This window comes from Colletotrichum costaricense (genome assembly GCF_030867565.1).
Source record: "Colletotrichum costaricense strain IMI 309622 chromosome Unknown Scaffold_3.1, whole genome shotgun sequence".
Taxonomy (NCBI): domain Eukaryota; kingdom Fungi; phylum Ascomycota; class Sordariomycetes; order Glomerellales; family Glomerellaceae; genus Colletotrichum; species Colletotrichum costaricense.
This window is the reverse complement of record NW_026848232.1, coordinates 1,669,015-1,696,116: the sequence shown is the minus strand read 5'-3', so window position 1 is coordinate 1,696,116 and position 27,102 is coordinate 1,669,015. Positions and strand designations below refer to the sequence as shown.

The window sequence follows — 27,102 nt, the reverse complement described above, 5'->3', positions numbered from 1 at the left end:
ATTACCAAAAGCGGGTGACACATCGCTCGTCTTTCGGGCACTAAGCACGGGTGAGAGATGTCGCAGTCTGGATCTCTGGTCACGCAATAGCTGAATGGCAGGGGCTTATCTGGACCCAACCCCGACGGAACGCCCCGGTCTCTCGCCCGCTCCCACATCGCGGCCTCCGTTACCGTCGGTGATTGGACTGACAGTGCGGTGGGAGGCGATTAATGCAACGTTTGCCTTACACCTGGTGGGTTTTGCCCAGACTTTGGCGTCTTCAAGCACCTGCAACCTGGGCGCGGGATGGCAATCTTTTTGGATCGCGACATCGAAAATCACTTCATTCGGAAGAATTCGCCCAACTTTTCCTTGACGACTTGAATCGCAATGATGGTTTCCTTTAGCTAATACAACCGAGATGGCTCTCTATATAGTCATGAAGCAGCGCCTCGTCTTTTACCAGATAAGACTTCCTGATCTCGCTCACGAGGTCATTTCCACCCTCTTATATTTCGGGGGTCTTCAGTCTTTGCTTGCTGGTAAATGCCACTGAAGCCACAATGGGCGAACCCACATCAGTGACTTTGTCGACACCCAGGCCTGGGACCGAGGAACCCATCAACTATGGCCCCCCACAAGAAGGCATCTTTAAGCACATCTCGAAGATCATTCCGTACTTTCGCGACCCTAGAAATGTCCTAGTCTTCAAACTAGACGTCATGCTGCTTGCATGGATGTTCCTAGCAGGCATCATGAAGGAAATGGATCAGTCTGCCACAACCCAAGCCTACGTCTCCGGCATGCGAGAGTCCCTCAGCCTATACGGCAATGAGCTTGTCGAATTCAATACCTTTTTCTCAATTGGGTATGCTCTGGGCTTGGTACCTGGCCAGTTGATACAGACAAGATTCCGTCCCTCAATGTTCCTTCCATTCTGTGAGATGAGCTGGGGGCTGCTGGTACTCTTGTAAGTCTCCAACATCTTTCTTATCGAACGCCATCTCACCACTAGCGCAGCACATACAAAGCCCCGAATGCGCAAACGATCTTCGGTCTCCGGTTCTTCCTCGGACTGTTCTCGTCTGCCTTCTGGCCAAGCGTCGTCGCCCTCATATTCAACTGGTACACCCCCGCCGAGCTCGCCGTCCGAGTCGCCTGCTTCACAGTGTGTGACGTTGCCGGCGCGATGTTCCTCGGTGCTCTGCAAGCAGCTCTGTTTCGCGACATGAACGGTGTTCATGGCCTCGCCGGCTGGCAGTGGCTCTTCATCATCGCCGGCTCCGTCACAGTGGGCCAGGGCCTCATAGCCTTCGTCACCGTGCCCGACTCGCCAGCGAATACGCGCGCCATCTATCTCACTGAGAACGAGAAACGCCTGGCTCGTGAGAGGATGGGAAACTCTGGCGTCAACACATCCAAGCGCATTCCGGCATCCGTACTCCGCCAAAAGCTGCGAAAGCTTATCGTTCATCCAGTCACGTACTTCTACCTCTTCTCTTTTGCCTTTGGGGCTTGGGCTCATAGGGCAAATTCCTACTTTGTCCTGTACCTCGAAAGCATCAAAGACTCAGCCGGCAACCGCGTTTATGACACGTACCAGGTCAACATCCTGCCCTTGGGAGGGTACGCCTTGCAAATTGTCACCAATATTGGTCTCAACTGGCTTTCCGACTGGAAGCGTTGGCGTTGGCAGATAAGCATTTTCTCTGCCGCAGCTCACGGCATCTGTCTATCAGTCTTATGCGGGTGGCCGTCTGATCACAAAGTCATCCTTGCGTTTTACTTCCTCACGTATGGCACCAACGCCGGTGGCCCATCGCTCATAGCATGGATGGCTGAGATACTCCGAAAGGAGCCCGAGGCTCGTTCCATTATCGTGGCCTTGACTGTCACAGTCGTCTACATTGGCCATGCGACTATACCCCTGGGGGCCTTTCGCGTCGCAGACGCTCCAAGATACCCTATCGGATTCCCTCTTACAACTGCGTTCACCGTGGCTACAATTCTTACTCAGCTGGGTATGTTGTGGTGGGATAGGCGACATCCACAGATGGCAGAGTACGGGTATGAGCCAGCCATCAGTGCCCAAGGTTTTTCGGACGAGGAGAACGCCAAAGTTGCTCAATCGGAAGCTCCTGTCGATGGAGGTAACGATAAATCAGCTCAGATCTCGGGTACGAAAGAGCTGTAGATCTACTTTTGACAAAATTGACATACATATGAGACCTTGTGTTCACTGTATTCGACGGAGAAGGTGCACAAGAGTGGGCCTTCCTTCCTTCCCTAGTAGGCATATTCTGTTTATTCCGCCTGCACCCAGCCTCGATGCCTACATCATGAACAAAAATGCTTCATTCTGTCACCAAGGCCTGTGTCGTAGCGGAGAATGTCATCGCATTGATTGAATAGCTCCGCACGCATAGGTCCCGGGTTCGAGTCCCGTATTGTTCTGGTAAAAATCCTTGTATCGTTACACCTGAGGCTGGTAAGAGTCTCCTCGGATCTTTCGTAGGCTCCCTGTGTTAGGGGCTGAGCTTTTTGCATCTAGGCAATTAGAACATCAGGACGACAGTGTATGTTTGTATTTTTCCTGAGGGCTTGATTGGTTGATTGGTTGATTGGTTGAACTCTACCTACTCATATTAAGCTAACCCATCCCAGTCGAGGATCTGAAGAGGTCAGACATACGAATCCCACCACGGCCAAAATAACGAACATCACCCAAGCACATAGCTCCTTGCTTTCCGATATCTCAAAAGAGGGATCAGTAGAGGAAGTAGATGCTGGTCTCTGGCCGACCTCAATATCTGCTGGAACTAATTTGTATTTGTGGGTGGTTCCTTCAGCATCCACAAGGTAGAGCTGCGGAGACTTCATACAAGGCCCTGCGGCCCAGCTTCGATGAAATGGTTGACTTTGTCTCTGCGATGATGCATTCTTTTGGGTGGGAAACGTTCCATAAGAAGCAGCAGGTAGTTCAAAATCTTGTGGGCAGTCCAACAAGGTCGAGCATGATTCGTCTCCCGAGTCAGAGGAATCCGACATTTTTGCTTTTAGATCGTTGTGATCTGAGATCGGCTTTGAATTTCACTGGCGGCTAATGTAGATACCAGGATGATGGGACCCAGTGCTCCAGTGACAAGTTTGGGGCCGAGGGGATGGGGAGGTAAAGACTGCTAATTTCATGGTCTCCGGGGTTTTTATAAGCGTGGTAGCACATAAGACACCAACAGCAGGTTGACGGTCGTACCAAACGCAGCGATCTGTGTATTGACAAAGCAAATGAACATGGGTTCTCGCAAATTGTTCTCGTGTCGCACCGGGAAAGCCTGGTCTCTGCCCCCTACTCTCCCCACGAATGAAGGTAGAGCCAGAGAACCTTTGAACCCTTGTTCTGATTCCCTGGGATAAAAGTCAAACACGAGCAGCGGGTTTGTGGACGAAAGACCCGCGTCATGTTGGTATTGGTGGTAGAATGCCGCAAGAATTTTGCATTACATATGCATTGCTTCGAGTTAGACAGTAAACACACCCTCCAGCTGAAATCTTAACATCAATTAATTGCCCGTGATTTTCAGTCTCTGCTTTCGTAAGCTTTTGGTACGTGATGTGGTAGAGTAGCTGCCAAAAACCACGACCCGTGGTTCCTATGCCCCAAAGATCGTCGTAAGCAATTAGGCACACGACTATGGATGAGAGAAAACAGTAATCTGCAAATAAACCCCGTCAATATTCTTTCATCTCTGGGTAGTGAATACTACGATTTGTGTGCAACGCCGTGGCATCACGAGTAGAGTTCAGACAGGGAAGTGTGGGGAGAGGTCTGGTCGAGAGGCCTACCACAATGATAATGGCAATCACCACCATCAGAGAAAAGAATATGACATATTCCACATTTCTGATCCCAGAAGAATTTTCCATCGAGTCAATTATGGAGAGAATGGAGCCTTCAAAATGGCGTGGGTGAATATTGCGTTTCGGAACTTGGAGTTGTTGGCTTGATTTCTCCCTGTCACCAAGAAGATCTTCAAGACTTTCCAGATCTTGTCTCGGGTCTTCCACGGCTTGATTCTTTTCGACTTCTGCCGGCACGAGGCGATACTTTTTGTAATTCCCTTGGCTGTCGATTAAATAAAGCTCGGGAATATTGGCAATCGATGGTCCCGCTACTGAATGCTTGGCTTGCTCCTGGTAACGAGTTTGGTCTCTTCGCCTTCGTTTCTTCATGTTGCGATCATTCTCACGTCCGCCGCTTATCGGAGCCAGGCAAACGCGATCCGACAGGGCATCTTGGCGAGAACTATCCAAGTTCCAGTCAAATAAGGTAGACGTGTCGGAATCATCATGGGTGTCTGCATATGATTGACAGTCGGTTCCAGACCGGTCGCCAGAGTCGAAAAGGACATCGTCATTAGATGAGTCCGACATTCCCAAGTGTATGATTGTTGAGGGCGGTGAAGATTACAGTCGCTTTGCGGAGAGAAGCAAGAGTAAGGGAAATACTTGTTGTCAAAGGGCATGCAAACAACTGTGCACTTATTTATGAGACGCATGAAGGTGATCATTCAATGAAGGTAAACTCGGAATCGGTTAAGGCAACAAAGGATTGCTTGCTAATTGCGTAACAGCGTTGATGTTTCAACTCATGCAGCTATCCGCAGAATTACAACAACATCGAAGGGCCAAGAAGCAAACACCATGGATCTGCAATTCACATTTCGATCCAGACCTGTCTATCATTTTAGAGACACTTCTGGCCTGTGGGTGACAGATGTTACTAAACTGCCAAAACCGTTTGACCGTGCTGGGCGTTATCGTAATGAGGAAGCGACGCATTTGCTCACCGAATATGGTCCCACCTTGTCTTGCGGTCTTATTGTGCTACTCTACACGATGTCTAGTATTGGCTCAAAGATCATAGAGAAGGACAAGAGCTCGTCGCCTACGCTTACCACTCAACTTACACGCTGGCTTTTCTCCGAGCGAAGGCGCTCCACTCTCTTTGTCACAAGACCTTTGCTTACTATAATTCTGATGTCGCGTGGATTGCAGATGGAATAAAGTACGGCCGCTTCGTAAATCCCAATCCATCATCGCTCCTTCGGTGATATATATCTCCGCATTTCGCAGAGCGGAGTCAGCGACTGGTCCCGGGACTGGATCGGATGTGGTATTTGCGGGGCCCCGTGGACTCCGGAAGTCTCCGGACAGGGTTCCGGCTGCTGCGGGTTTAGCCTAAATGCGCCGAATGCACCGAAGTGATCGAATCAAGGCAAGTTTTGCTCACGCGTGACAGGAGACTCCGTCGCGTTTACCGACGATACTCCGAGACGGCCCGCTCATCCTACGGGGAAGGACAGTATTTCGGCGGTTTTTGTGCTTCGGACTCGGGTCTGTGCTGACAGAATCCCTAGATGACACCGCATAATATTGACCGGAAGGCCACTTGAAGCTTGATAGCTGTCCGAGATCACCGGGCTTTCCAAATTCCCCTAACTTCAATCACTTGAGCTTCGTCAGATCAAGGAATTATCAGTATCGTCGAGATGGCTGCTGAGTTCACCCCCCTCGACGTCGAGGCGTTGATCAAGCAAATGACCTGGGACGAGAAGATCGAATTGCTTGCTGGGCAGGGATCTTTCCGAACGACCGGTCTACCTCATCGCCAAATACCAGATCTCATTGTTAGCCGGCACTTTGCCTAGGGATGAGCATCTTGCTAACCTCCCGTGCAGACCTCAGACGGCCCTCATGGCATCCGAGGACGTCGTTCTTTTGCTCGTGTTAGTCCAAGTCCTTGATCGCTCTGGGCGACGAGAAGCCTTCAAATTTGGCCATTCTTTGGCTCCGATACTGATAAATGAATTTCTTCCCCAGAACCCGAGCCCCATGCTGCCCTCTGCCACTGGTATGGGCGCAACTTTCAACGCCGAATTATTGCACAAGGTCGGCAATCTTCTTGGAGAGGAGGCAAGAGCCAGAGGGGTGCATGTGCTGTTGGCACCTACCATCTGCCTTCAGCGTTCACCATTATTCGGACGTGGCTTCGAGGCGTTCGCCGAGGATCCCTTCCTGAGCGGCATTCTCGGAGCAGCCTACATCAACGGTGTGCAAGAACGAGGTGTTGCAACGAGTGTCAAGCATTATGCCGCACACGATCAGTCGGATAATTCCATTGAAGATAATGTCTGCATGACGCAGCGGACCTTGAGGGAGATCCATCTCATGCCATTCCAACTCGTCATGCGCGACTCAGACCCCTGGACCTTTATGACCTCTTACAATAAGATCAATGGTATTCACGTTAGCGAAGACCCTTTGCTGCTGAAGCAGGTTCTTCGAGATGAATGGGGCTTCAAGGGACTCGTCATGAGCGACTGGTTTGGTACTTACAGCACCTCTGAAGCCATCAACGCCGGGCTGGATCTGGAGATGCCCGGGCCCACACAATGGAGAGGCAAGTGTCTAAGTCTAGCTGTCAACAGCCGCAAAGTCGCGCGTACGACAGTTGACGAGGCTGTTCGGAAAGTTCTCAATTTGGTGAACAAAGTGAAGGATACGAAACCGGCTGGCTATTTCGCGGCGTCGAATACACCCGAGCAGCAGGCTCTGATTCGTCAACTGGTCGCTGAAAGCATCGTCTTGCTAAAGAATGATTGCAAGGTGCTCCCCATCACAAAACCAAAAGGGAAGACAATCGGATTGATTGGCGATCACGTCAAGAACCCTGCTTTGAGTGGAGGTGGCAGTGCAGAGGTTGAGCCTTACTACTCCGTGACACCTTACGATGCTATTGTTGAGGCAGTTGGAACGGAAAACGTGTCATATGCCCTTGGTTGCCATTGTAAGGTCTCACTCAACATACTTGGGGTATTTGATATTAACACCAGTCGCAGCCTTCAGATTCAGCCCACTTCTAAAGAATTTAATGCCTCAGCAGTCACAGCACAAAGGGTTTGGGTGGTCAGTTGAGATCTTTGAGGAAAATCCGGACGAGAACCCCAACGCAGAAGTACTCGTGACGGCTCACGCCCAGAAAGAACTCATAGATGTGCCAGAGAGTTTTCACGCGTCGCTTCCAAAGAAGTTTTACGTCAGAGCCCGGGCTATATACACGCCTTCCGTCACGAGCCCCTTCAGATTCGGCTTCAGTACATCGGGGAAGGGCAAGCTCAAAGTAGACGGGAAAGATGTCATCGATTTATGGACGGACCAGCCGCCGAAAATAGGGCCTACGCCTTGCTTCAACAGGCTTTCCATGGAGAAGTTTTGCAGCATAGATGTGGTTGAGGGTCTAACCCTCGAACTTGAGGTTGTTCAAGTAAACGAGGACCTCTCAGGAGGTGTTGGCACAGCTTTGACTCTTGCAGGCCGCGTTGGTGGATTTGAGCTCATTGATGAGGAGGTCGCCATCAAAGAAGCTGCAAACTTGGCCAAGGAAGTCGATATTCCTATCGTTGTGACTGGACTGTCATCAGATTTCGAGTATGAAGGGGCCGACCGAAAGCACCTCAGACTGCCAGGCCGCGTCGACGATCTAATCGAAGCAGTGCTTCAAGCCAATCCAAATGCTGTAAGTAGCTTCCCTTCTTGGCCGAACACACGAGGGCAACCGCGAGTTAAAAATTTCCGATACTAACACATCCTCACAGGTAATTATCACTCAATCAGGTTGTCCAATTGAGATGCCGTGGGAATCGAAAGCAGCTACCTTGGTGCACGCATGGTTCGGCGGCCAGGAGACAGGCCATGGCCTCGCAGACGTTCTCTTCGGCAAAGCCAATCCCTCCGGCCGCCTATCTCAGACATTCCCTATGTCCATCAAGCATACCCCCGCATACCTCTCATTCTCAAAGTCTGACTACGATATCGTGTACGGTGAGGGGGTCTTCATCGGCCACCGCTACTACGAATCAGTTGACAGAGATCCGCTCTTCTACTTCGGCCAAGGCCTGTCCTACTCAAAGTTTGAGTACTCGAAGCTTGAGGTGCCAAAGACATTTGAGCCGACGGAAGATTGCAAAATGAAGGTCTTGGTTGACGTAAAAAACACGGGTCCTTACGACGGAGCGGAGGTTGTCCAGGTCTACATCCATGATCCAGAGAGTACGCTGCTGAGGCCCGTCCGAGAGCTCAAGGCGTTTTCCAAACCTTTCTTGTCTGTCAATGAGACAAAGACTGTGGAGGTCGTGCTCGATAAGTACTCACTTTCGTACTGGTCGCAGGAGAGGTCCAAGTGGATTGCTGAAGCAGGAGACTATGTTGTCATTATTGCCTCAAGCTCCAAACCGCAGGACGAGATCCTGCGGGCCACTTTTAACTTGCCCGAGACCTTTTTCTGGGAGGGCGTCTGATTGCGCGCATTTAAACAGCTAGAGTAGAGGGCATTTAGGCAACTAGGGTGTTGAGTCAACTTCACACGTTGACGCCTAAAGTGCAACATGGATGATCTAGACTTCATGTGTAGAGATAGTCGAAAACCCCTAGCTCCGCATGTTCTAAATTTCACATGTAAACGTCAGGATACTTATTCCTCGAGAAAGGCCTGCAATGTGCTTTGAATCTGGTCGTCAACAGCATAGACCACCTTTAGCTATAGGACTATTTGGGAAATAGCACCTCGACCCACGAGCAGCAGGAACGGCTTCAGGACTCGCAAGCTCATCCGTCTTCTCTGTGGGAAGTTCCATGCTCGTGATACTCTGCTTTGGATCTTGGACTGCTTGCATTTTCCGAGACTCGGACTCGATAAACTCCAACATTCCAGACAGTGTCGCAGAATATTACCCCTCTATTTGGTGGGCCCGACTTGAGTCAATGATGACACTGGAACCTTCCCTGGTTCATTTGAGATTTCTGTGAGGTTCATTGGGGTCACTGCGGAGGTTGCGCTTTTGCGTCGATAGCAAGGGATGTGCTTTCGACCCTTTCATGGCCTCACCTAGCATTGGACCATCCTCCCACAAACGATGCTCTGTTTCGATGTCGACGGTAAGCATCATGGAAAGATCTGATCGGGTGAAATCGAACCGGAACAATATCCTTGGCTCTCTCGCTAAAGCTGGTGGGGAGACGGCAAGAGGTCCCGTGGAATGCGGCCTGGCAGTTGAATCGCGTCACCAAAGACATCGTCTCCCTTCACAGCACCACCTTGCACAGTCGCACATAGGGCGACTGGATCCTCTCTTTCAGCTGCTTGCCGTCTAATGGCGCCGTTACAGATCTAAGACCGTTGAGTTAAAATGGAAATATTGCAGATCTCTCAGATGTTGGCTCGATGATACCAGTGGCTGGTTGCTTGCTGGAAGCGAGCTTGTCAGCGGCTTTTCCGTAGGGATCAGATCGGTCGACCACGATGGAAACTCGCGCACACACACGATCTTAGTTATATGCGGACTTGGCAGGAGCGGTAACCTCCGGAAAATGATCGACTCACTGGTAAACGTATGAGTTGTTGAGCTTCAGCCTTTTCCTTGTCAGCCAGCCAGGACATCGGAATATTACCCAAAAAGACGATGGGAGATGAATCGACGTACCCGCCAAATAAACTCAAGGCCGACATAGGCCCAGATCATCGCGAAATCAGATGCCATGTTCCTCAGCCTTCGTATACTGGACCCATCGTCTCAACGCGCGTGGCGACATTGATCTGCCAAGCGTTGTGCCAGAAGCCGAGTTGTCACTTTGACTCTCACATCTCACACAAGCTTTCGCACTTTGGGAGTCTCTCGCAGGAAGTTGTGGATATGGGTGCGCATCTGGCGGGCAGCGGATCTTGACTCCCACCGGGATGCGGGTGAGACCTCCGGCACGTTCGCGGTCTAGCCTGTGCGCAATACCCATACAATGTCTCGCGGGGATCCACGGCGATGATGACATGGAGCTATCCCTCGTGTTGTCATTTAGGGCACTTGTGCAAGACAAGGCCTCCACGAGCTGAACGGTAGTGATGGATCCAGGCCTAAGGAAGATTCGGTCTGTGAGGGATCACTAGGTACTGGGACGGCGAAACCACTCAATCTTGGAGCCATTGTTCGCGCAGAGAGTCATAACGACATCAGCTTGTGATAGAGAAAATTCGAAACGGCCTTGGCATAGGAACCAAAATTGTGGTCGGTCGATTGACGGTATGTGAAACTGGGGAAACAAGGCATTCCCATCTCCACAGCCCACTCTCTCGGTACCCCGGAGTTCGTCTCATTCGTTGAAATACAGGGTTAGTAATGAGAGACCGACTGGCACGTCATTTACCGTAATCCTGGGTTCATCCGGCATGAAAGAAGTGCTCGTTCTTGAGGCTCTGTGAGTCTGACACATATCTCGCAGGGAGACGACAAGCCGAGCCAATCTTTCCTATGCGGTCTCACGATTTTGACAACTTCACTTCAGCTTCTGCTCAACCAAAAAGATGGGATGAAAAAAAAATCCGGATTCACAGCCGTGGCGCGCTTGTTTCTCGTCTGCATCTTGATGCAGGGCTTTCTGAAGACCTTCATCAAAAAGTGACTCGCACGTGCAGGAAGCCTAGCTCTTAGTCGATTCACATAGCCCACTCTATCGCGCGAAAGCACGCTTTCTTTTCCGCAAATTCCATTGGGACCTGCAGCAGCGCAGGTCTTCTAGACTGAAAACCCTTTCTTTTTCTCGGCTTCTTAAGCCCAAGTTCCGCCCCTCCACGACCCAATCGCACAAAATCTGCTTAGTTTTCAACGTGTCGTGCGTGTGTCCCCGCGGCTGGGGTTCCACGAGGGGTAGGGGATCCTTTCACACTCTTAATCTCTCTCCCTTTCTTACACGGCTCTTGAGCTTCCCTTGCCAAGGGCCTACCAATGGCGTGCCATGGTCCGATGTCTGCATCTCGGACAGACAAATAATTTGGCCCTTGCAGCAAGCCGGACGGGTTCCTTGCAGCGCAGTTAATCTGAGGCACACCACCCATTAGAGCCAAGTGGCTAGTGAGGTCTCCCACAGGGATCCCACGGATCCTAGGGAACATCCTCTCATCACGCAAGCTTATCTACCTTTTTACATGTGTACGAGCCCTACGAGACCCAGGCGATGGACCCCCGGAGCTGTTCCGAGGCTGAGGAGACGGGTTTCTGCGAACCACGTAGCAGCGATCTACCTATTCATCCCGCCCGCATGGCAAGCACACCACTAAGCACGACGCTGATGCTAGTCAAGCCACTTTCGCTAGTGTCCGCAAGCTTGGTCTCGTCTCCAACGGACATGGCCAGGCAGGGATGCGGACTACCTACCTAATTCTCAGATTGCTTATGTCTCGATAGGCAAAGCAAGCAACAGACTGCGTATGACCTGCGAGTCGCGAGTCTATGATGGAGGAACCGCATAGCCAGCACTATCGCTGAGGCAATCGCGAGATGAACCAAGGGAAGAAGGAGTCTAAGACCCAGAAAAGACGCGATATTGGTGGCCGACTGTTGGCTCTCTGAACCCCACCATCCCTTGGTACACCGCGTTGGTTTCTGTGGAAGTCGCCATGGGAAGTGCTTTTTCCTATGCCGAGTCTCTTGATTTGATGCTCCTGGTGGTGCCTCTCTCAAGATGCCTCTGGGTGTATAAGACTTGGAGGTTTCCAGGCCCGGTTGTCTGGACTTGTTCTCATCTCCACACCAGCGCAGTCATCTCCTGCATCTCTTCCCATCGACAAGCTCCAGACATTCACTCTTTGCTCTTTTCGAAGTTCAAGAGTCACTAGTCTTTAAGAGGTCCAGTTACTAACAGCAGTCATGAAGCCTTCCACCTCTGCCGTGTTGGCCGCCCTCTTTGGGTTCGCCGCTGCTCAGTGTAACAGGGACAACTGCCTGAGAGGTGAGTGATCGTCCACCCTTACCTCGACCCTGGAGGGCGATCTACAATAGAAGGGCCACATGGACTGACTTACACCCCCACGTGTAGCCATTGCTGCCAGTGCCTTCACCACCAGAAGCGGTACTGCCGACTGCTCTCGGTACCTGCAGGTGACCGTCTACCCCGGTGCCACGTAAGTGCCTCTATCACGAGCCCTCTCAACTCCTCCACTGCCCATCATCCAGAAGGACTAACACCTCAGCAGGACGACCACTACAACCGTGACGGTCCCGACCAGCGGAGTCTTCACCTCCACGGTGACTCTCACTTCCGGCGGCGGCGCCGGTCCTGTTGAGACCAGCCTCGTCGTCGAGACCGAGTTGGCCTCCTCCACGGCCACCTCCCTCGTCGGCGTCACCCAGACCACGACCGTCGCCACAGAGGTCGTCATCGTTCCCACCACTATCGTCGTCTCCTCTACCCGGACCCTCACCTTTGGCACCACCGAGATCACCACCATCGCCACCGAGACCCAGACCATCTTCGAGACCATTGCCCTCAAGAAGCGTCAGGCCGCCACGACCGCCATCTCCGCAAACACCTTCCCGGCCTACGCTTCCGCCTGCAGCTCCGTCGCCCGCTACGCCTCGGCCTGCTCGTGCCTCGGCGTCACGCCCAACACGGTGACCTCGGCCGTCGCCACCGCCACGGCAACCGTCTCGGTCCCGGCCACGATCCTGTCCACCTCCATCGTGACCGTCACCGTTTCCGGCAGCGGATCTCCCGGCTCCACGGCTCTCTCCACGACCACAACGACCTCGACCGCCGTCACCACCGTCCTCGCCACGTCCACGGCCTTGGAGGCGGTCACAGCCACGACCTCCGTCGGCAGCACGTCTACGGAAGTGGTTGAGGAGGTTACCTCTGTCACTGGTACTTTCTTTAACAACGCTACCTTCACCACCTTCGTTACCCGCACCACCTCGCTGCCTCCTATTTTCAACACAACTATTACCATTGGACCCTCGTCCACCACGTCCGAAACCGAGTCTTCCTCCACTGGTTCTACCATCTTTGACAGCACCAGCACTGAGGCTAGCTCATCCGCTCCCTCTTCCTCTTTCTTCCCCAACTCTACCATTATCTCTACTATTTCAGAGACCTCTTCCACCTTTACTTCTACTATTTTCCCCAACATCACTTCTACCGGATCCAGCTCGTTCCCCAGCGAGTCTTCCATCACCTCGACCTTCTTCCCCAACACCACAATCACGTCCGGGTCGACCACCATCACGTCGAGCTTCGCCTCCACCACCGTGTTCCCCAACACGACCACGTCCTCCGTTGAGAGCGAGTCGAGCACCGTCTTCCCTACCAGCAGCGGCTTCCCCAACACCACAATCACCTCTGGCAGCGAGACCTCGACCGTCTTCCCTACCACCACGCTCTTCCCGAACTCGACCACCTCCGAGACAGCCTCAGTCTCGCCCACCTTCTTCCCCAACAGCACGACTCTCACCTCTGGTAGCGAGTCCTCTGCCTTCCCTTCGTCGACTCTGTTCCCCAACACCACCACGGCCACCACCGCCACCGAGTCTTCTTCTACTTTCACTTCCATCTCTATCTCTAGCTTCTTCCCTAATGTGACTTCCACCGAGTCGACTTCCGCCTTCCCTACTTCCACTCTCTTCCCTAACGTCACCTCCACTGAGTCCTCCACGGTCTTCCCCTCATCCACCCTCTCCCCCAACACCACGACCCTGACCATCTCGGAGCCCTCTACGACTCTGACGTCCACCTCCACCTTCTTCCCCAACGTCTCTTCCACCGAGTCGTCGGCCCTGTCCTCCTCCACCGTGGCCCCCAACGCTACCCTGACCGTCATCACCTCGGGCACCGAGACCTCGACCCTGTTCCCCACGTCGACTCTCTTCCCGAACTCGACCGCCATTGAGTCCTCCACCATCACCTCCCTGACTTCCTCTGTTGGCCCTACCTTCTTCCCCAACAGCACCACCTTCACCGATGAACCCACCGTCACCATCAGCATCATCAGCTCCACCTCTACCGATGACGTGAGCTCTTCCACTTCCGCCTCCGAGACCTCTACGTCAGCATCTTCCGCCGATGAGTCCTCCTCAACTTCTGCCTCCGCCAGCAGCACCTCCACCTCAGACATCTCCAGCACCGCCTCATCAACCTCCGCCTCAGCCTCCTCCAGCGCAAGCAGCACCTTCGTCACAAGCACCCTGACCACAGTCACCTCCTCCTCAACCTCCTCCTCCGCAACCCCGACCTCAACAGACGTCATCGCCAAGAACCTCTGCCTCAAGGTCGCAACCGGCCCCACGCCCGGCTCCGTCGTCGCCCTCGGCTCAAACCGCTTCACAATCAAGCCAGCCGGCACCGAAGCAGCCCTCTTCGACCTGAACCTCTCCACCGGCCAGCTCTTCCAGACCAACGGCGAGCTCGTCGCCGTTCCGGCCCCTTACGCAGACGACAACCGCCCCGTCAACGGCTTCACCTCGCGCCAGACCCTGGTCCGCAAGCTCGCGCCCTTCGTCTGCGCCACAAACGGCCAGTCCCTCCTCGTCGGCGTCCCCCTCAACTGCACCGCCTCCGGCGACGACGGCGTCAACCAGAACACGTACTCGCGCTTCTTCTACAACAAGAATTCGGCCGACTCGGTCCTCCGCGTCGCGACCGCGGGTCGTCCCTTCACCAACAACAACCAGGCTATTACCCTGGCTCCCTTCAACCAGGGCGACTGCTAGATTCTTTCTGTGACCGTTCTTTGAAACTGGTTTTCTTTTTCCTTTTTGCAAAACAAATGACAGCCCACGAGGCTTGGAATCTCTGTACTTTTACCATGATTGGGCGGATTTGGGAGCCATAATCATGTACTATATACTTTGGACCCGCGTAATGGATAGCTCACTACATACACTCGTTACAAATTGAACACTTTCTTTTCTGATACATTAGCTTTCAATGACTTTTCCTGACCGCGTCGTGACATTCCGAGTTGACAAAACGACTTGAATGCTTGCCGACGGCATCAATGGGGTTGACCAGCAAAAAGTGAATGTCAAGATTGGTGCCTTGCTGGAGAGAATACAACTCTCCCGAGCTTCAGTCTAAATTTTCGATCCTAAAGTCATTCCGAGTAGACGGCGTTGGTATTGTGGAATTATACGATAATTCTACATGCTGGCTGACATTGCCAGTGAGTATTGACTGAACGAAATAACGTTTTCCTAATTCTTCGTTAGAAATAAACTCACGATAAATCATCTGTTGTATTGAAGCAAAAAATGCATTTCGTAAGCGGGATACATAGAAACAAGGAATGTCAAGAGCTGGTCTGCCAAGAATCCCAACTGGGCCGGCATAAATCCAGTTTCTTGACAACGATCGACTATGCGTTCCGGCCCTTCCGATCCCAGGGGTTCCGAAGGGCATTGCGGGTTTAGTTCCAACATTCATCCGATCCAGATCTCAAGAAACTTGAGCCTGCCGTCACTATCCTCTTCTTGACGAAAGCAAGGTCTCATTGTTGAGCTGAGGTTTGACACACGCGTCTGTCGTTGTCGCTCACGTGCCGCTGTTCGGCAGATTCCTGGCTCGGGCGGCGCGGGGGCCGCCGACCGGGTCCGCAATCGGCCGGGGCGCAAGATCTAAGCCGGAGGGAGCCAGCCCTGCCCCGTGGCCCGTGGGCTAGGAGGCCTTTGCAGGACATCGGAAAGCCACCCGAAAATACCTACCTCGGCACGCTTCGATCCATTCAATCTAGAATGCAATTGACAATGCCACAGTGCTGGATGACGAAGATGGCTCATCAACCGTTCGTACGCCGACGGCAGCCAACATCGGAAGGGAGACCAAAAAAAAAAAAAAAAAAAGAGGCTGTGCACTGCCGTGGTTCGTAACTTCGTACAGAAGTATTCGTAGCGTGCCCACTTTCCGTAAGCATGCTTTTGATCCGTTCGTTCGGTAGCTGTGAGCCACGTTCTCGTAGCATCGAACCGGTGCCCGCCCGATCGTACCTTGATTAGGTGTCGAAGAATAGCAGGGCAGGTGCCGCAATCGAGGCTGAAGCTTATAGCCAGACATCGAATCATTGTGACCAAGCGATCATGACGACCGAAACTTCTTTGATTGAATTCTAGCGTTGAAGCGGGAGCGGAAAAAGCTCGGGCGGGGGATTGAGAATGATACAGAGGCTTGAAGGTGCAGGCTGCAGCTACGGATACCTAAGACGAGTTATCCTAGCTCTCATAAGAATCTTGCTACCTATTGGCTCGCAGATTTGATTTCAGCCCAGTCAACCGTCGATTGTGTGTGCCACTCGTGTCTGCACAGCTGCAGTCATAGTTGACGTTTAACGCCATTCAAAGGCTCTTGATCGAATCTTGATGCGTATAGTTAGGTAGGTCGACGGCGGCCATTCCGAGGGAAGAGATGGACGGCCACTGGGAGTTCCTAGACCCAACTCAACGGATACGCGCAACGGAAGCGAACCCGGCGACCGTCGCACTGTCCTGACGCAGGGACCGCAAAACTGGAACTCGATATGGAGGGCCCCGTCTGCGACGGTCAAGCTTTTTTCTTCTAAGGCCGCAAGGCCAACAATACGGAGAAGAGCGTGAGCCAATGGCCGGGGAAGTCTCCACTGGACGGGAACTATGTACAACTTGGATTTCTCAAAGTGGAAGACGAAGACGGTGGGGCCATTTCTTCCATCACCATGTTTTTTTGTCCCTCCGTCTTTTCCCCCCCTCGAGGGTACGGCCATTTCACTTCTCCACTTTGCCAAGGAAGCTTCGCCACCACAAGAGGGGACCTTCAATTCGCAACTCACCGCGATGGAAGGAGAAAAAAAGAATGGAGAAACGGCCAATTTAGTTCTTCATTTTCAGAGTTATTGGCCTAGGTCATGACGGCGAGTCATCCAGATCATGGTGGGATAATCGTCGCATGGCTTTGTCAGCCCTGACCGTCTCGCGCTGTCTTTCTACTTCACGGCGGATGGAGAGGCAAGCAATACTGATCGAAAAATACCCGTCGTATAATATGTACGCCGTACTATCTATGGGTTGTGTTACGGATGCTTTAGTGGCTGTAATGCTGATTTCGTTGCGAGATTGGCGTACGAGTGTGAAATGTGAAATGCAGGGGGCAGATGTGGGTTCTTGGCACCGCCATGAATCAGAAGAAAACGAATTCGTGATGGGCAGCCGAGGGGACTCACGGCCAACAGGAGACGTGACGAACACTGGTGGAACGTGATAATAAACAGACTGAACCATTCGGTCCACGGGAAACATTGGATGGCGGGCGGCATGTGGGAATGGCAGCGGCAGGCAGATCCATGCCGTCCGATTGAGACCTGCGTCCTCCGAAGAAATGCTGCCGGATGCGCGTCTGAGAAACGTCGTCGTTGAGCCTGGAGGCAAAAACTGCCGGCCGACAGGCGCTACGCCGCTCGCAGCCGCACGCAGCATCTTGATGGCCCAAGCTGGAAGCTGCCGTGAAGGCAGCGAGAACTGGGAAGTGATGGTGTACCTAATACGCTGTACGGAGCTCTTAGGCGTGGCTTTCAAGGACTCGCTGACTGTGCAGCGGCTGACAGCCACATTAGTATCCGTAACAAGCAGCGGCTTGAGCTTGAGCTTCAGATCCAGACATTGAATGCCAGGCGTGCCAACTTGGATTATTAAGGGGACTCCGCCAAGGCCCAGTGTGATGTCGGCGATGATGGCCGGAAAAGTGCTGGCGAGATTGGCACGAAATGAACAAAATATGGCGCCTGGCTCGCCTCGTCTCGCCTCACACGCCAAGGCCCGAATATACCAGCGCCTGCTTGCAAGTTGCGGGCACCGCACCGTGACTTGCCGCACGGCTCCAGACGGGAAGCAAGCCTGGAAACAGCAGGATCGTCGTCGCGCCGCCCGTTTTTCGTATCGGCATTCGTACGGTACTCGTGGGTACGAAGCAACACTGCTGCCAAAACACGTCCGGTGCCCTGCACGTAGACCAGGCCTGGCCATCAGAGACTCAGGGCTTCGAGTGAGGTCTCCAGGACACACAGACGGGGACTTTCGGGGGCTTGCAACTGTTGCCTGTAAAGTCTTTCAGGGGCACAAAGCATCGGTGAGCAAGGCCTGGGAATTATAGGTTAGCTGATGCGCATCAGATCACTGGTGGTCGGTCGATGAGTCGTGAGGTTCTGAGGCACGGATGGGTAGGTACCTGTAGGTATGCACACGCACATCCGTTCACAAAGTGACACACTAGAACAGGAGGGAGTGAGAGGGAGCAATACCTAGACTCACTGAACAAGCATTGAAGGCATCGGAGTGCAGAGTAACCCGACGCTGGCTGGCAAGCTGCAACTCCGTACCTTACATTGCAGCGTCTTGGATTCTTGGCAGTGGAATGAGTCGACAGCGAATCAATCTCGATCAAGGGCCGAGGGAAAGGTGGAGCAGGATATCAATGCTGTCAACGGCCTGGGCCAGGAGAGACCCGTCTGTGGTATCGTGTGGTCCAATCATCGGCAAAGCTGCTATTTTCTGCGTCTCTTCGCCCCCGTGGAGGTGCATCTGGACGAATGTGCCTGTGCCAGAAACAAGAAACTCGAATCCAGGGAATCAAGCGATCAACTTGGGCGCCTCCACGTGTCGATGGCGGTCGGGCTCAGCCCAGTGGGCAGATGGATGGAGCGAGTGGAGGAACTGCGATGCAAGTAAGCTCGACGGCCGCCAGCGTGCTCGTGCGTGCCCAATTCTTTCTGCCTGGAGATCAGGAAGCAATATTGTTGTCAGCGCGCAATTAAAACAGAAGGTAAATGCGTGGTGATGATGGCCAGAGTGTACGAGGATCCCGTTTGGGAGTTGATGGCAATGCAGCAGTCAAGAAATCAACCCCCAAGGCAATTCGTAAGTGCACACAGTCACGCAGTGAGAGTCGTCACTCACCCAATTGCTGCAAAGGCAACTGCAAAAAGAAGAAGAAGGAGCAGTCCTGATGAAGTGGAGCCGCATGGCCCCTGTTTCAGCTCCGCCCCCCTGCTCCTTCCACCGGTTCTCACTGGCTTCCCACCTGGGTCCGAAATGTGGGTTCCTTCCCCGGGGCTGGCCGCTCCAAGTGCCCCACACCCTTGTCTTTCACTCCTTCCCTTGGCCTGACATTTTTTTTTTGTAGACTGGGGCAGGAACAGGAGGAAACACGCGCCTTCCATTGGGTGAAGCGAGGCAGGCATTGGCCGTTTGACGATCCGGCAGCGGGAAAGGTGTGAAGGTCTGGACTGAAAAGGAAAGGCGCCAAGGGGTGCATCTGTGGCCTGCAGGAGCGAATGTTCTTTCTCAGAGGAAGGAGTGACCCATTGGGCCAAGGAGTGGTAGTGCTTTGGAAGCAGGAGCGAGAAAAGACGGTAAAAAACAAATAACATGGTCATGGAAAATAATAGTGAAAAAATATCGGTGGCCGCAGACGCGACGGTGACATTTCTCTCCTCTTGGCTGCTGTTCGCCTCGTACTTACTTAACAAAACATCTCCTATTCGTATTTCTTCCTCCTACACTCACTTCCTCCTTCTGACTCTTTTCCTTCCTCTGAAAACCGCCCTCCTGTCACTACTATCCGCCATACTTGTTCATCTTTTCTTTTCGTCCGACACTCGCTTTTCACCAATTCAACCCCCTGATCACCAAATTCCTACTTCACGGTAGCCGTACCTGCGCTTACCACACCATCTCACCTCCTGGCCCTGGTCAACGTCCACACCATCAGCGCCCTTTTCGAGTTTAACTCCCGTCTAATATCCCAACCTCACACAAGGTCCCCCCTCCTTCTCTCACCATCTTCCCGACCAATTTCGTTACCCCTTCCAGCGCTACCGCTTCATATACCAAACACTCCCGCGCCAAAAGCTGCCTTACCGTCCTTACGTAGTACGGTCCTTACTCTTTTCGACCGACCATCCCTCACTCCCGCCGCCATCGCTGCCGATTGACGGACAGGGTCTGTCTATAATTGACAAGTTAGGAGCATATCAATAAGCTCCTTCTTCCCTTCCCGCTCCCCTTCTTCCTTTCCTCTCCCGGATATGCCACACCTCAACACCTCGGCCTACGAAGTTCCAACAATCAATATACCAACGAACGACTCCGGAGTCACGCCTCACATCATGGCTGAAGAAGGCGGCCACGCGCCTACGGGCGGTAACAACCACAACCCTGCGAGCGACAACCAGCACCACCAGGATTTCACCATCAAGCCGCGCATGACCGACTTCAACTCAGAAGAGCTGCGCGATACCATGTCCCCTACGGGCCCCATGACCCCGAACCCGTTTAGCAGAAAGAACACCAGCATTGACATTGACGACTACTTCACCGGTCCTCGCGACATTCTCAAGCACTCCAAATGGCCTCTGTTCATGCAAATGCACGGCAGCATTTTGCCCAAGATGATTGTTCCCCTGATCTGGATGTCTTTGTGGGCTGCCGCTATCACCGTCATCGACAAGTACCGTACGACTATGGGTGTCGACTCCGTCTTGCTTACCGTCCTGGGTTTCGTCGTCGGTTTGGGTCTTTCTTTCCGCAGTTCTACCGCCTATGAGCGCTACGCCGAGGGTCGCCGTTACTGGGCCCAGCTCATTCTTGCGACACAGAGTCTTGGCCGCGTCTTCTGGATCCATGGTGGTGACAATGAGGGTATCGATCCGAGACAATCGCTGCTCCGCAAGGTTGGCTGCATGAACCTGCTCCTCGCCTTTTCCGTCTCCCTGAAGCACAAACTTCGCTTCGAACCCTACACCCAGTACGAGGACCTCGAGCATCTCGTCTCCCACATGACGACCTTTGCGCAAGAAGCCACGTCTGCCGAGCCCGAGAAAATGACTCTGAAGAAGAAGAACTTCTTCAAGGAGACTGGCGAGTACCTCGGTGTTTCTTTCGCCGCCAGCAACCCTCGTAAGACCATCAAGAAGGCTTCCCGACCTCTCGGCAACCTGCCCCTCGAGATTCTCTCCCATATCTCTTGCCTCGTTGACAAGATGGTCGAGGATGGCCAGCTCAAGGTCCCTATGCAGCAGACTCTCGCCTACAACAACGTTGCCCTCCTGAACGACATCATGACCGGAACCGAGCGTGTCTTGACCACGCCTCTCCCCATTGCGTATGCCATCGCCATCAGCCAGATCACCTGGGTCTACGTTATGCTGCTTCCCTTCCAGCTGATTGACAAGCTCGGCTGGATCACCATTCCCGCCACCGTCGCTGCTTCCTACATCATTCTCGGTATCCTCTTTATCGGTCGCGAGATTGAGAACCCCTTCGGCGAGGACGTCAACGATTTGCCTCTTGAGGTCTACTGCGAACAGGTTGCCTCTGAACTGGACATTATCGCCTCATTCGAGAAGCGCGACCCCTACCGCTTCATGGAGTCTTCCCAGAACCTGCCCCTGTTCCCCGCTAGCATGGCTCCCTACCACATCTGGATGGGCCGTTCCGAGAACCGCGTCCGTGAGGCGATCAAGTCCAAGCACAACACCGTCTTTGAGTTCCGTAAGAAGGTCATTCTCGAAAAGGTGGCGTCAAGGGCCGGCAACACCGCAACAGAGAAGAAGCCTAGCAGCGAAGGCACTACTACTATTAACGGCGATCACAATGTCTAAACAGACCGCCTGTGCTTTCGCTTTGCTTCGAGTCTTTTCTTCATCTCTCTTCCTCCCCTCTATTTGCATCAGAAAGGGTTTGGGCAAGAGGGGTTTCAGCGATTTGCGTCAAGGAGCATTTACGGTACGGAAAAACAAAAGATTCTTTCATACATGGCCCCGACAGGTGGCTTTTTGCGGCATAGGAACGGTTTCGGATCCTTCTTTTCACTGTAATTACCTGACTCCTGGATGGCATAAAAGGACAGGTGTGGTTTTGAGCACGGCATTTCCTCTCATGGCATTGAGACGACAACAGAAACAACATACCAAAATTGAATGCAAAACATTTCAAAAAGGACTTTCTTCAGAGTGCCGAGTGAACTATATTGAGCAATATGCAATCGTGTCTTGATCTCGCTGCTGACTCTCATACTCGGAATAGGCATTGTTCCTCCACCTTGACGACAAAATCACATCCTCGATCTCGGCCTGGGCACTATCGAACAACGGCGCGGGCCGCCCTCCGTAAAGTGGGTGTGCGAGTGGGTTTCCTCGGACCTCGATTGACTAGGGTCTGAGGCAGAACGTCAGACCAAGCGGAAACCAAATCAAACGTATAGTATATGCGCACGACTTTTACTTATAGGTTACCTTGGATCGAAACAAGGGGCCATTTCCTCACCTACGAGAACCACGACGTCGATTCATGGGCCATTCTAGACTTTTGCGCAATGCTCGATCTTGCGACTTTGCTTCCGCCCGGGGGCCCGGCGAATGGTAGTCGACCCAGGCTCGGGGCATCGGTCATGTTCATACCCCGGTCTTGCAACCTCTCGGAGGTTTTCCCGGTATGGATATCATACTTGCCTCCGGCAAGCCGAGCCGGCCGCCCGTCGATGTAGCGCCCGGCTCCGCGTTGTTTAGTTTGGGACCGGAAGGTGGATTTTGACGCCAATGGAGGGGAACGCCACGTAAACGCCACGAGAATCAGTGTCTTGGGACGGACCCGCCGGTGTAACCGAGATTTTTACATCATATCTGTCCACCTGCTCAAGCAGCCATGCCTGCCATGGTAGGGCTTTCATCTGACAAGGCGTGACAGGTCGATCTGGTCGATTCCGAGTCTTCGGACCAGATTTCCGGGTTCCTATCGATCGCCCCCAAGGGTCGCTTTCTCCACTTGGCTGAAGACACCGTCGCGCCTCACTACGTATGTGCCTTGTGTGCGTACTTTGGTGTGCGACAGGATCCACGGAAGAAATGGACTGAACGACTCATTCCCTACGACTCAATTGTTATCTTGAGGAAAGTTGCAACGATTGGTAGCACCGGGGAGGTTCATGTTCGTCGCACGCTGAATTCGGAGCTGGTTCGTGCATGGACTCTGTTATCGGCCGATATTTCTACACGGCGCCTTGTAGCGGGCGAGACATACCGCTGAGAAACAGAACATGTTCAAGTGCTGAAAGAAGCTCAGGACGTTTTGACGAAATGCTAACAAGTTACCGGCTCCCATTCCGAATTCGGTGGTTCGAATGCGGCCATGGGAATGGGTACATGTTTCAGGAGAGGCGAAAGTTCTTCTACGATGAAGATGAATTTGATACAGGAGCAAAAGATGGACTGGCGTGACTGAGTGTTTAGTTTTATCGAACCCAGGTGGGAAGAAGATCCAGCCACGAGTGGGCGCACTCTAAGCGTGGATTGGTTCGCCGGATCCGGAGCGGCCATCGTGCAGCCGGGGACGCGGCGTCTGAGACATTCTCTTTCCGAACGCATGCCGGGAATGGACTGAGGCTCGTGTAAGCGCCGAAGTTTAAGCCCGTGGCGTTCTTTTGCGCGTATATGTGGTAAAGGCCTTCCCTTTTTCACCGTGGACGGCCCTACCTGTCTTTTCTGGTTCTGCTCTTCTCTTCGTTTTTCTCAATTCCTTGTTCTTGTCTTGAACTGTCTTGCTTTTGTTCGACTACATGCTGTCATCATTCACAGTCGTGTCTGAAAAGGGTAATATCAGTTGAGGGCTTCAGGTCCCCTAGCTTCCAAGCAGCTCGGAGGGGCTGCGAAGCCAACCTCGCACTCGCTTGGAGAGAAACGAACCGAAACACGACTGGGACTCCCGTCGCCCAAAAGGACGGAACCCAGATCCCCGATGCGCGTCTCGAAATAAAGATTGAAAACAACCAGGGCATCGAGATTACTCAATGTTGATCTGGCCTGGGCTAGAAAAGGAAGACATGGACGTGTCTTCCAATGAGACCACCGAGGGAGGCTTCGGCTCGACGCAGATGCAGGCGCTCTCTCACGAGAGCCTCGCTAACATGATGCTCGGCGTCATCATCGCGGTGCTCGTCGTCACGACTGTTTTTGTCGGGCTGCGGATCTACGTGAGGGCGCGGGTTATTAAGAAGTGGGGTGCCGACGATACGATGGTGACGCTTTCGTTTGCTACGGTGGCTTTCCATGGGATCATGCTATGTTTGGGTAAGTTTGTGATATTGAACTGATTGGATTTAACCGCGAAGGAGTAGGTGTTCAGATGGAGAGGACAATCATGGAAGAACACTGTATGAGCTGACGTGGGTGAGAGGGACACAGGTACCAAATTCGGACTTGGAAAGCATGTCTGGATGACGCAGACACAAACAATTGAGAAAGCTCAAAAGGTTAGCTTTTCCAAACATGGGAATTCCATCTCTGCCTCAGATGCTAACTGTACATGCCTAAAAACAGCTCGCAATGTTCATAATGATGATCTACAGCATCGCCTTCATCACCATCAAGATCGCCTTCCTCCTCCAATACCGCCGAAGCTTCCCTCTTCTCATGGTCGAGATGCTGTGCAATGCGGGCATCGCGTTTCTCGTTCTGTTTGGAGTATCCTTGATGGTATCGGCGGGCATCACGTACAGCTTGGTCCTCAAGCGCGAGATGACGGATTCGCCCGTCAGTGTGTTGGGATGGTGGCTTGCCAATGCATCAATACACCTGCTTACGAACATCTTCATCTTCGTTCTGCCGTTACCGTTGCTCGGAAGGCTAAGACTTCGGCGCGTGGAGAAGCTGGCTCTCGTCATCAGCTTTACCTTGGGGCTACTGTGAGTTAAAACCCTTTCTTCCTTCATGAGAAGCCTTGGTACTAATGCGGAATTGTTTCCGCCCAGAACATGCGCAGTATCCGTCATGCGGATCGCATATCTCCCAGGGTCTTTTGACATGGTCGACATGACGTACGATGGGATATCCATCATCCTCTGGTCCGTCGTAGAACTCTCTTGCGCAGTCATCTGCTGCTGTATCCCCACCCTCCGACCGCTCGTTGAACGAAGACAACGAGGCCTCACCGACGACTACGACGACGCCACCATCTTTGGCGGAGGCATGTTCAGAGAGGACATGACTTTCGGCGAGGGCCCGCAACGCGTTCTCCCAGGTATGAACGGGGTCAACAACGAGAGGATATCGTCGTCCATCAGCTGCGCCTCGGAAACGGGCATGAGGAAACCCGGTCCGACCTTTTTCTGGCTACGCACGCGGAAGCAGAGCGACCACTCGAGCATCAATGGTCTCGACGACATTGAGCCCGTGCCCATGCCTCTGCACGCGGGGCCCATGATGGCGGCGGCCGCTGCCGCGATGCCGGTGGTGGAGGTTCACGGGATCCGGCGGGAGAGCGAGCACGGCATCGTCGTTGTTGAGAGTGAGCGCGTCGAAGGGGGTGTGGAACGTGAGCGTGGGATCCCTCGACGGGCGAGCGTGAGGAGTAGTTTGCGGAGTGATAGCAGTCTCGGCGTGGCGCTGCGTAGGGATCTGAGTGTGAGGAGGCATATGAGCATAGCGTTAACGGAACGGGATTCGGATGATGATGTGTACTATTTTGGCGTTAATGAGGAGGATGTGGACTTGGAATGCCCGACGCCGCTGAGTCCGCCGCCAAAATGTCGGAAGTCGACTAGCTCTTGATGGGTCGAAGGAGGTCTATGTAGACTTTGTAAAACATACTGTACAGCATTTGGGTGGTATGATTTTCGATTCTTTCATGGCGATTTTGGAGCTTTGCATTCACGTGGCGGGACCCAAGGGGATAAATTAATGATGAAGAACATTTTGGATCTACATGCATTTAAAACCCGCTCAGTATCAATCTATTCGCAGACCAGCATCTTTCAACAGAGGTAAAATCTTCTCGCCAAAGTACTCCAGATCTGGTGCAAAATCATAAAAGTTGATCTGGACACCATCAATGCCAACCTTGTGTAGCGCATCCAGCTGCTTAACGACTTGCTCCGGCGACCCAATAATCTCAATATTCCCTCCCAGATTCAACCCCTTATTCTCCTTGGCATCCTTCCTACCCCGCCAAGCATGAGCATCACTATCATACGCCCCGTTCGCCGTTCCAAACTTCTTGGTGCCCGCCTGGATCTTGGCTCCCTCGGCGATGCTCTCCGCGTACGCCCATGCCTCCTCAGGCGTGTCTTTCGATACAATGATCGGGTTGATGATGATCTTGACCCCGCTGCGGCCCTGGGCTTCTACAGCGGCCCTGATGTTGGCAATATGGGCCGGCAGGGTCTCGAGCGCGCTGTCAATGTGCGCCGTCCCCGGCGAGGTAATGAAGATTAGGTCAGAGTACCGGGCGGCGAATTCGATGCCTGCGGGCGAACCCGTCGCGTTGACGAGGATCGGGCGGCCAAACTGTGGCTTCGGCGTGATCCACGCATTCTCGACGCGCCACGGCGAGACTTTACCCTCGTACGAGATGTTCTCCGTCTCATTCCAGAGACTATTCACCACGTCAAACAGCTCGCCAGCCATCCGGTACCGCTGATCATGCTCAATGCGCTGCCGGCCAAACATCTCGTGCTCCACGGCCCGATGACCCGTAACTACATTGATACCCCAACGGCCCTTGGCGATGTGATCCAGCGTAGCGCCGTACTTGGCAATATGTAAGGGATGAAGCGGCCCGTAGAGGACATGCATGGTGGAGATGAGCAGAATAGATTCCGTCACGGCCGCCATGGCACCCAGGGCGACGAAGGCGTCGAGCGAAGCCTCACCGTCGTAGCCGCCTTTGGGGAGCCACTGGGTGCGGCTGAAGGCGAGTTCGAAGCCGAGCTGTTCGGCGCGGCGGACGAGGGCGACGTTGTAGTCGAAGGTCCAGGTGTTTGTTGTTGGGTGGGTGGAGAAGTTGATGTCTTGGAGGTTGAGGAAGAGGCCTAGTAGAAGAGGTTGGCGGGAGGCTTTGCGGAGGGGGCTGTCTTGAAAGTCGAGGGGGCCTTTGAGTTCTGGGCCGCCTTCGCGGACTGAGGTTGCAGACATGGTGGCAGAATACCTGCAGGCTTCAAATTGAGTGATGATATGTAGTGAGGCAGAAACGTCTTGTTCTCATGTTGAGGTTATGTGATGAGAATGAGAGCTGAGGCGTCTTGATATACGTGCTGTTTCCTCATTGGCATTTGGCATCAAGCGAGTTGGTTATGTAAGTTGGAGATGACGCGCAAGTGAGGAGCAATGTCGAGATCGCATCCTGCGCCGGTTCATGTGCATGATAATTGCCGACCATCTCCGCCATCGGCCAACTTTGAGCACGCCATCGAGTGTTATCTCAACCCTCCACTACTTGCAACGGCATATGA

General features: G+C 53.2%; 11 protein-coding genes across 11 annotated transcripts; 5 read left to right on the top strand and 6 right to left on the bottom strand.

Moving 5' to 3' along the window:
* Positions 1–545: 545 nt before the first annotated feature.
* On the top strand, positions 546–2,176 carry CCOS01_03382 (major facilitator superfamily transporter; the record flags this gene model as incomplete). Its single annotated transcript, XM_060451568.1, has 2 exons — positions 546–952; positions 1,003–2,176. The coding sequence occupies 2 exons, from the start codon at positions 546–548 to the stop codon at positions 2,174–2,176; spliced, it is 1,581 nt and encodes a 526-aa protein (XP_060317833.1).
* A 446-nt stretch (positions 2,177–2,622) lies between these two features.
* CCOS01_03381 (uncharacterized protein) lies at positions 2,623–3,030 on the bottom strand (the record flags this gene model as incomplete). The annotated part of the gene is made up of 1 exon (XM_060451567.1): positions 2,623–3,030. One exon carries the CDS (start codon positions 3,028–3,030, stop codon positions 2,623–2,625), a length of 408 nt encoding a protein of 135 aa, XP_060317832.1.
* Positions 3,031–3,711: 681 nt separating this feature from the next.
* CCOS01_03380 (uncharacterized protein) lies at positions 3,712–4,413 on the bottom strand (the record flags this gene model as incomplete). Its single annotated transcript, XM_060451566.1, has 1 exon — positions 3,712–4,413. The coding sequence occupies one exon, from the start codon at positions 4,411–4,413 to the stop codon at positions 3,712–3,714; it is 702 nt and encodes a 233-aa protein (XP_060317831.1).
* A 1,118-nt stretch (positions 4,414–5,531) lies between these two features.
* On the top strand, positions 5,532–8,339 carry CCOS01_03379 (glycosyl hydrolase family 3; the record flags this gene model as incomplete). The annotated part of the gene is made up of 5 exons (XM_060451565.1): positions 5,532–5,669; positions 5,721–5,768; positions 5,863–6,829; positions 6,882–7,558; positions 7,638–8,339. The coding sequence occupies 5 exons, from the start codon at positions 5,532–5,534 to the stop codon at positions 8,337–8,339; spliced, it is 2,532 nt and encodes an 843-aa protein (XP_060317830.1).
* A 701-nt stretch (positions 8,340–9,040) lies between these two features.
* Positions 9,041–9,578, bottom strand: CCOS01_03378 (uncharacterized protein; the record flags this gene model as incomplete). Its single annotated transcript, XM_060451564.1, has 2 exons — positions 9,041–9,208; positions 9,522–9,578. The coding sequence occupies 2 exons, from the start codon at positions 9,576–9,578 to the stop codon at positions 9,041–9,043; spliced, it is 225 nt and encodes a 74-aa protein (XP_060317829.1).
* Positions 9,579–11,735: 2,157 nt separating this feature from the next.
* On the top strand, positions 11,736–14,570 carry CCOS01_03377 (uncharacterized protein; the record flags this gene model as incomplete). Its single annotated transcript, XM_060451563.1, has 3 exons — positions 11,736–11,817; positions 11,905–11,989; positions 12,062–14,570. The coding sequence occupies 3 exons, from the start codon at positions 11,736–11,738 to the stop codon at positions 14,568–14,570; spliced, it is 2,676 nt and encodes an 891-aa protein (XP_060317828.1).
* Positions 14,571–16,730: 2,160 nt separating this feature from the next.
* On the bottom strand, positions 16,731–17,766 carry CCOS01_03376 (uncharacterized protein; the record flags this gene model as incomplete). Its single annotated transcript, XM_060451562.1, has 3 exons — positions 16,731–16,885; positions 17,048–17,568; positions 17,630–17,766. 3 exons carry the CDS (start codon positions 17,764–17,766, stop codon positions 16,731–16,733), a joined length of 813 nt encoding a protein of 270 aa, XP_060317827.1.
* A 2,140-nt stretch (positions 17,767–19,906) lies between these two features.
* CCOS01_03375 (uncharacterized protein) lies at positions 19,907–21,481 on the top strand (the record flags this gene model as incomplete). The annotated part of the gene is made up of 1 exon (XM_060451561.1): positions 19,907–21,481. One exon carries the CDS (start codon positions 19,907–19,909, stop codon positions 21,479–21,481), a length of 1,575 nt encoding a protein of 524 aa, XP_060317826.1.
* A 1,476-nt stretch (positions 21,482–22,957) lies between these two features.
* On the bottom strand, positions 22,958–23,194 carry CCOS01_03374 (uncharacterized protein; the record flags this gene model as incomplete). The annotated part of the gene is made up of 1 exon (XM_060451560.1): positions 22,958–23,194. One exon carries the CDS (start codon positions 23,192–23,194, stop codon positions 22,958–22,960), a length of 237 nt encoding a protein of 78 aa, XP_060317825.1.
* A 470-nt stretch (positions 23,195–23,664) lies between these two features.
* On the top strand, positions 23,665–25,423 carry CCOS01_03373 (uncharacterized protein; the record flags this gene model as incomplete). The annotated part of the gene is made up of 4 exons (XM_060451559.1): positions 23,665–23,944; positions 24,059–24,126; positions 24,194–24,558; positions 24,625–25,423. 4 exons carry the CDS (start codon positions 23,665–23,667, stop codon positions 25,421–25,423), a joined length of 1,512 nt encoding a protein of 503 aa, XP_060317824.1.
* Positions 25,424–25,600: 177 nt separating this feature from the next.
* Positions 25,601–26,785, bottom strand: CCOS01_03372 (methanesulfonate monooxygenase; the record flags this gene model as incomplete). Its single annotated transcript, XM_060451558.1, has 1 exon — positions 25,601–26,785. The coding sequence occupies one exon, from the start codon at positions 26,783–26,785 to the stop codon at positions 25,601–25,603; it is 1,185 nt and encodes a 394-aa protein (XP_060317823.1).
* Between the last annotated feature and the right edge of the window lie 317 nt (positions 26,786–27,102).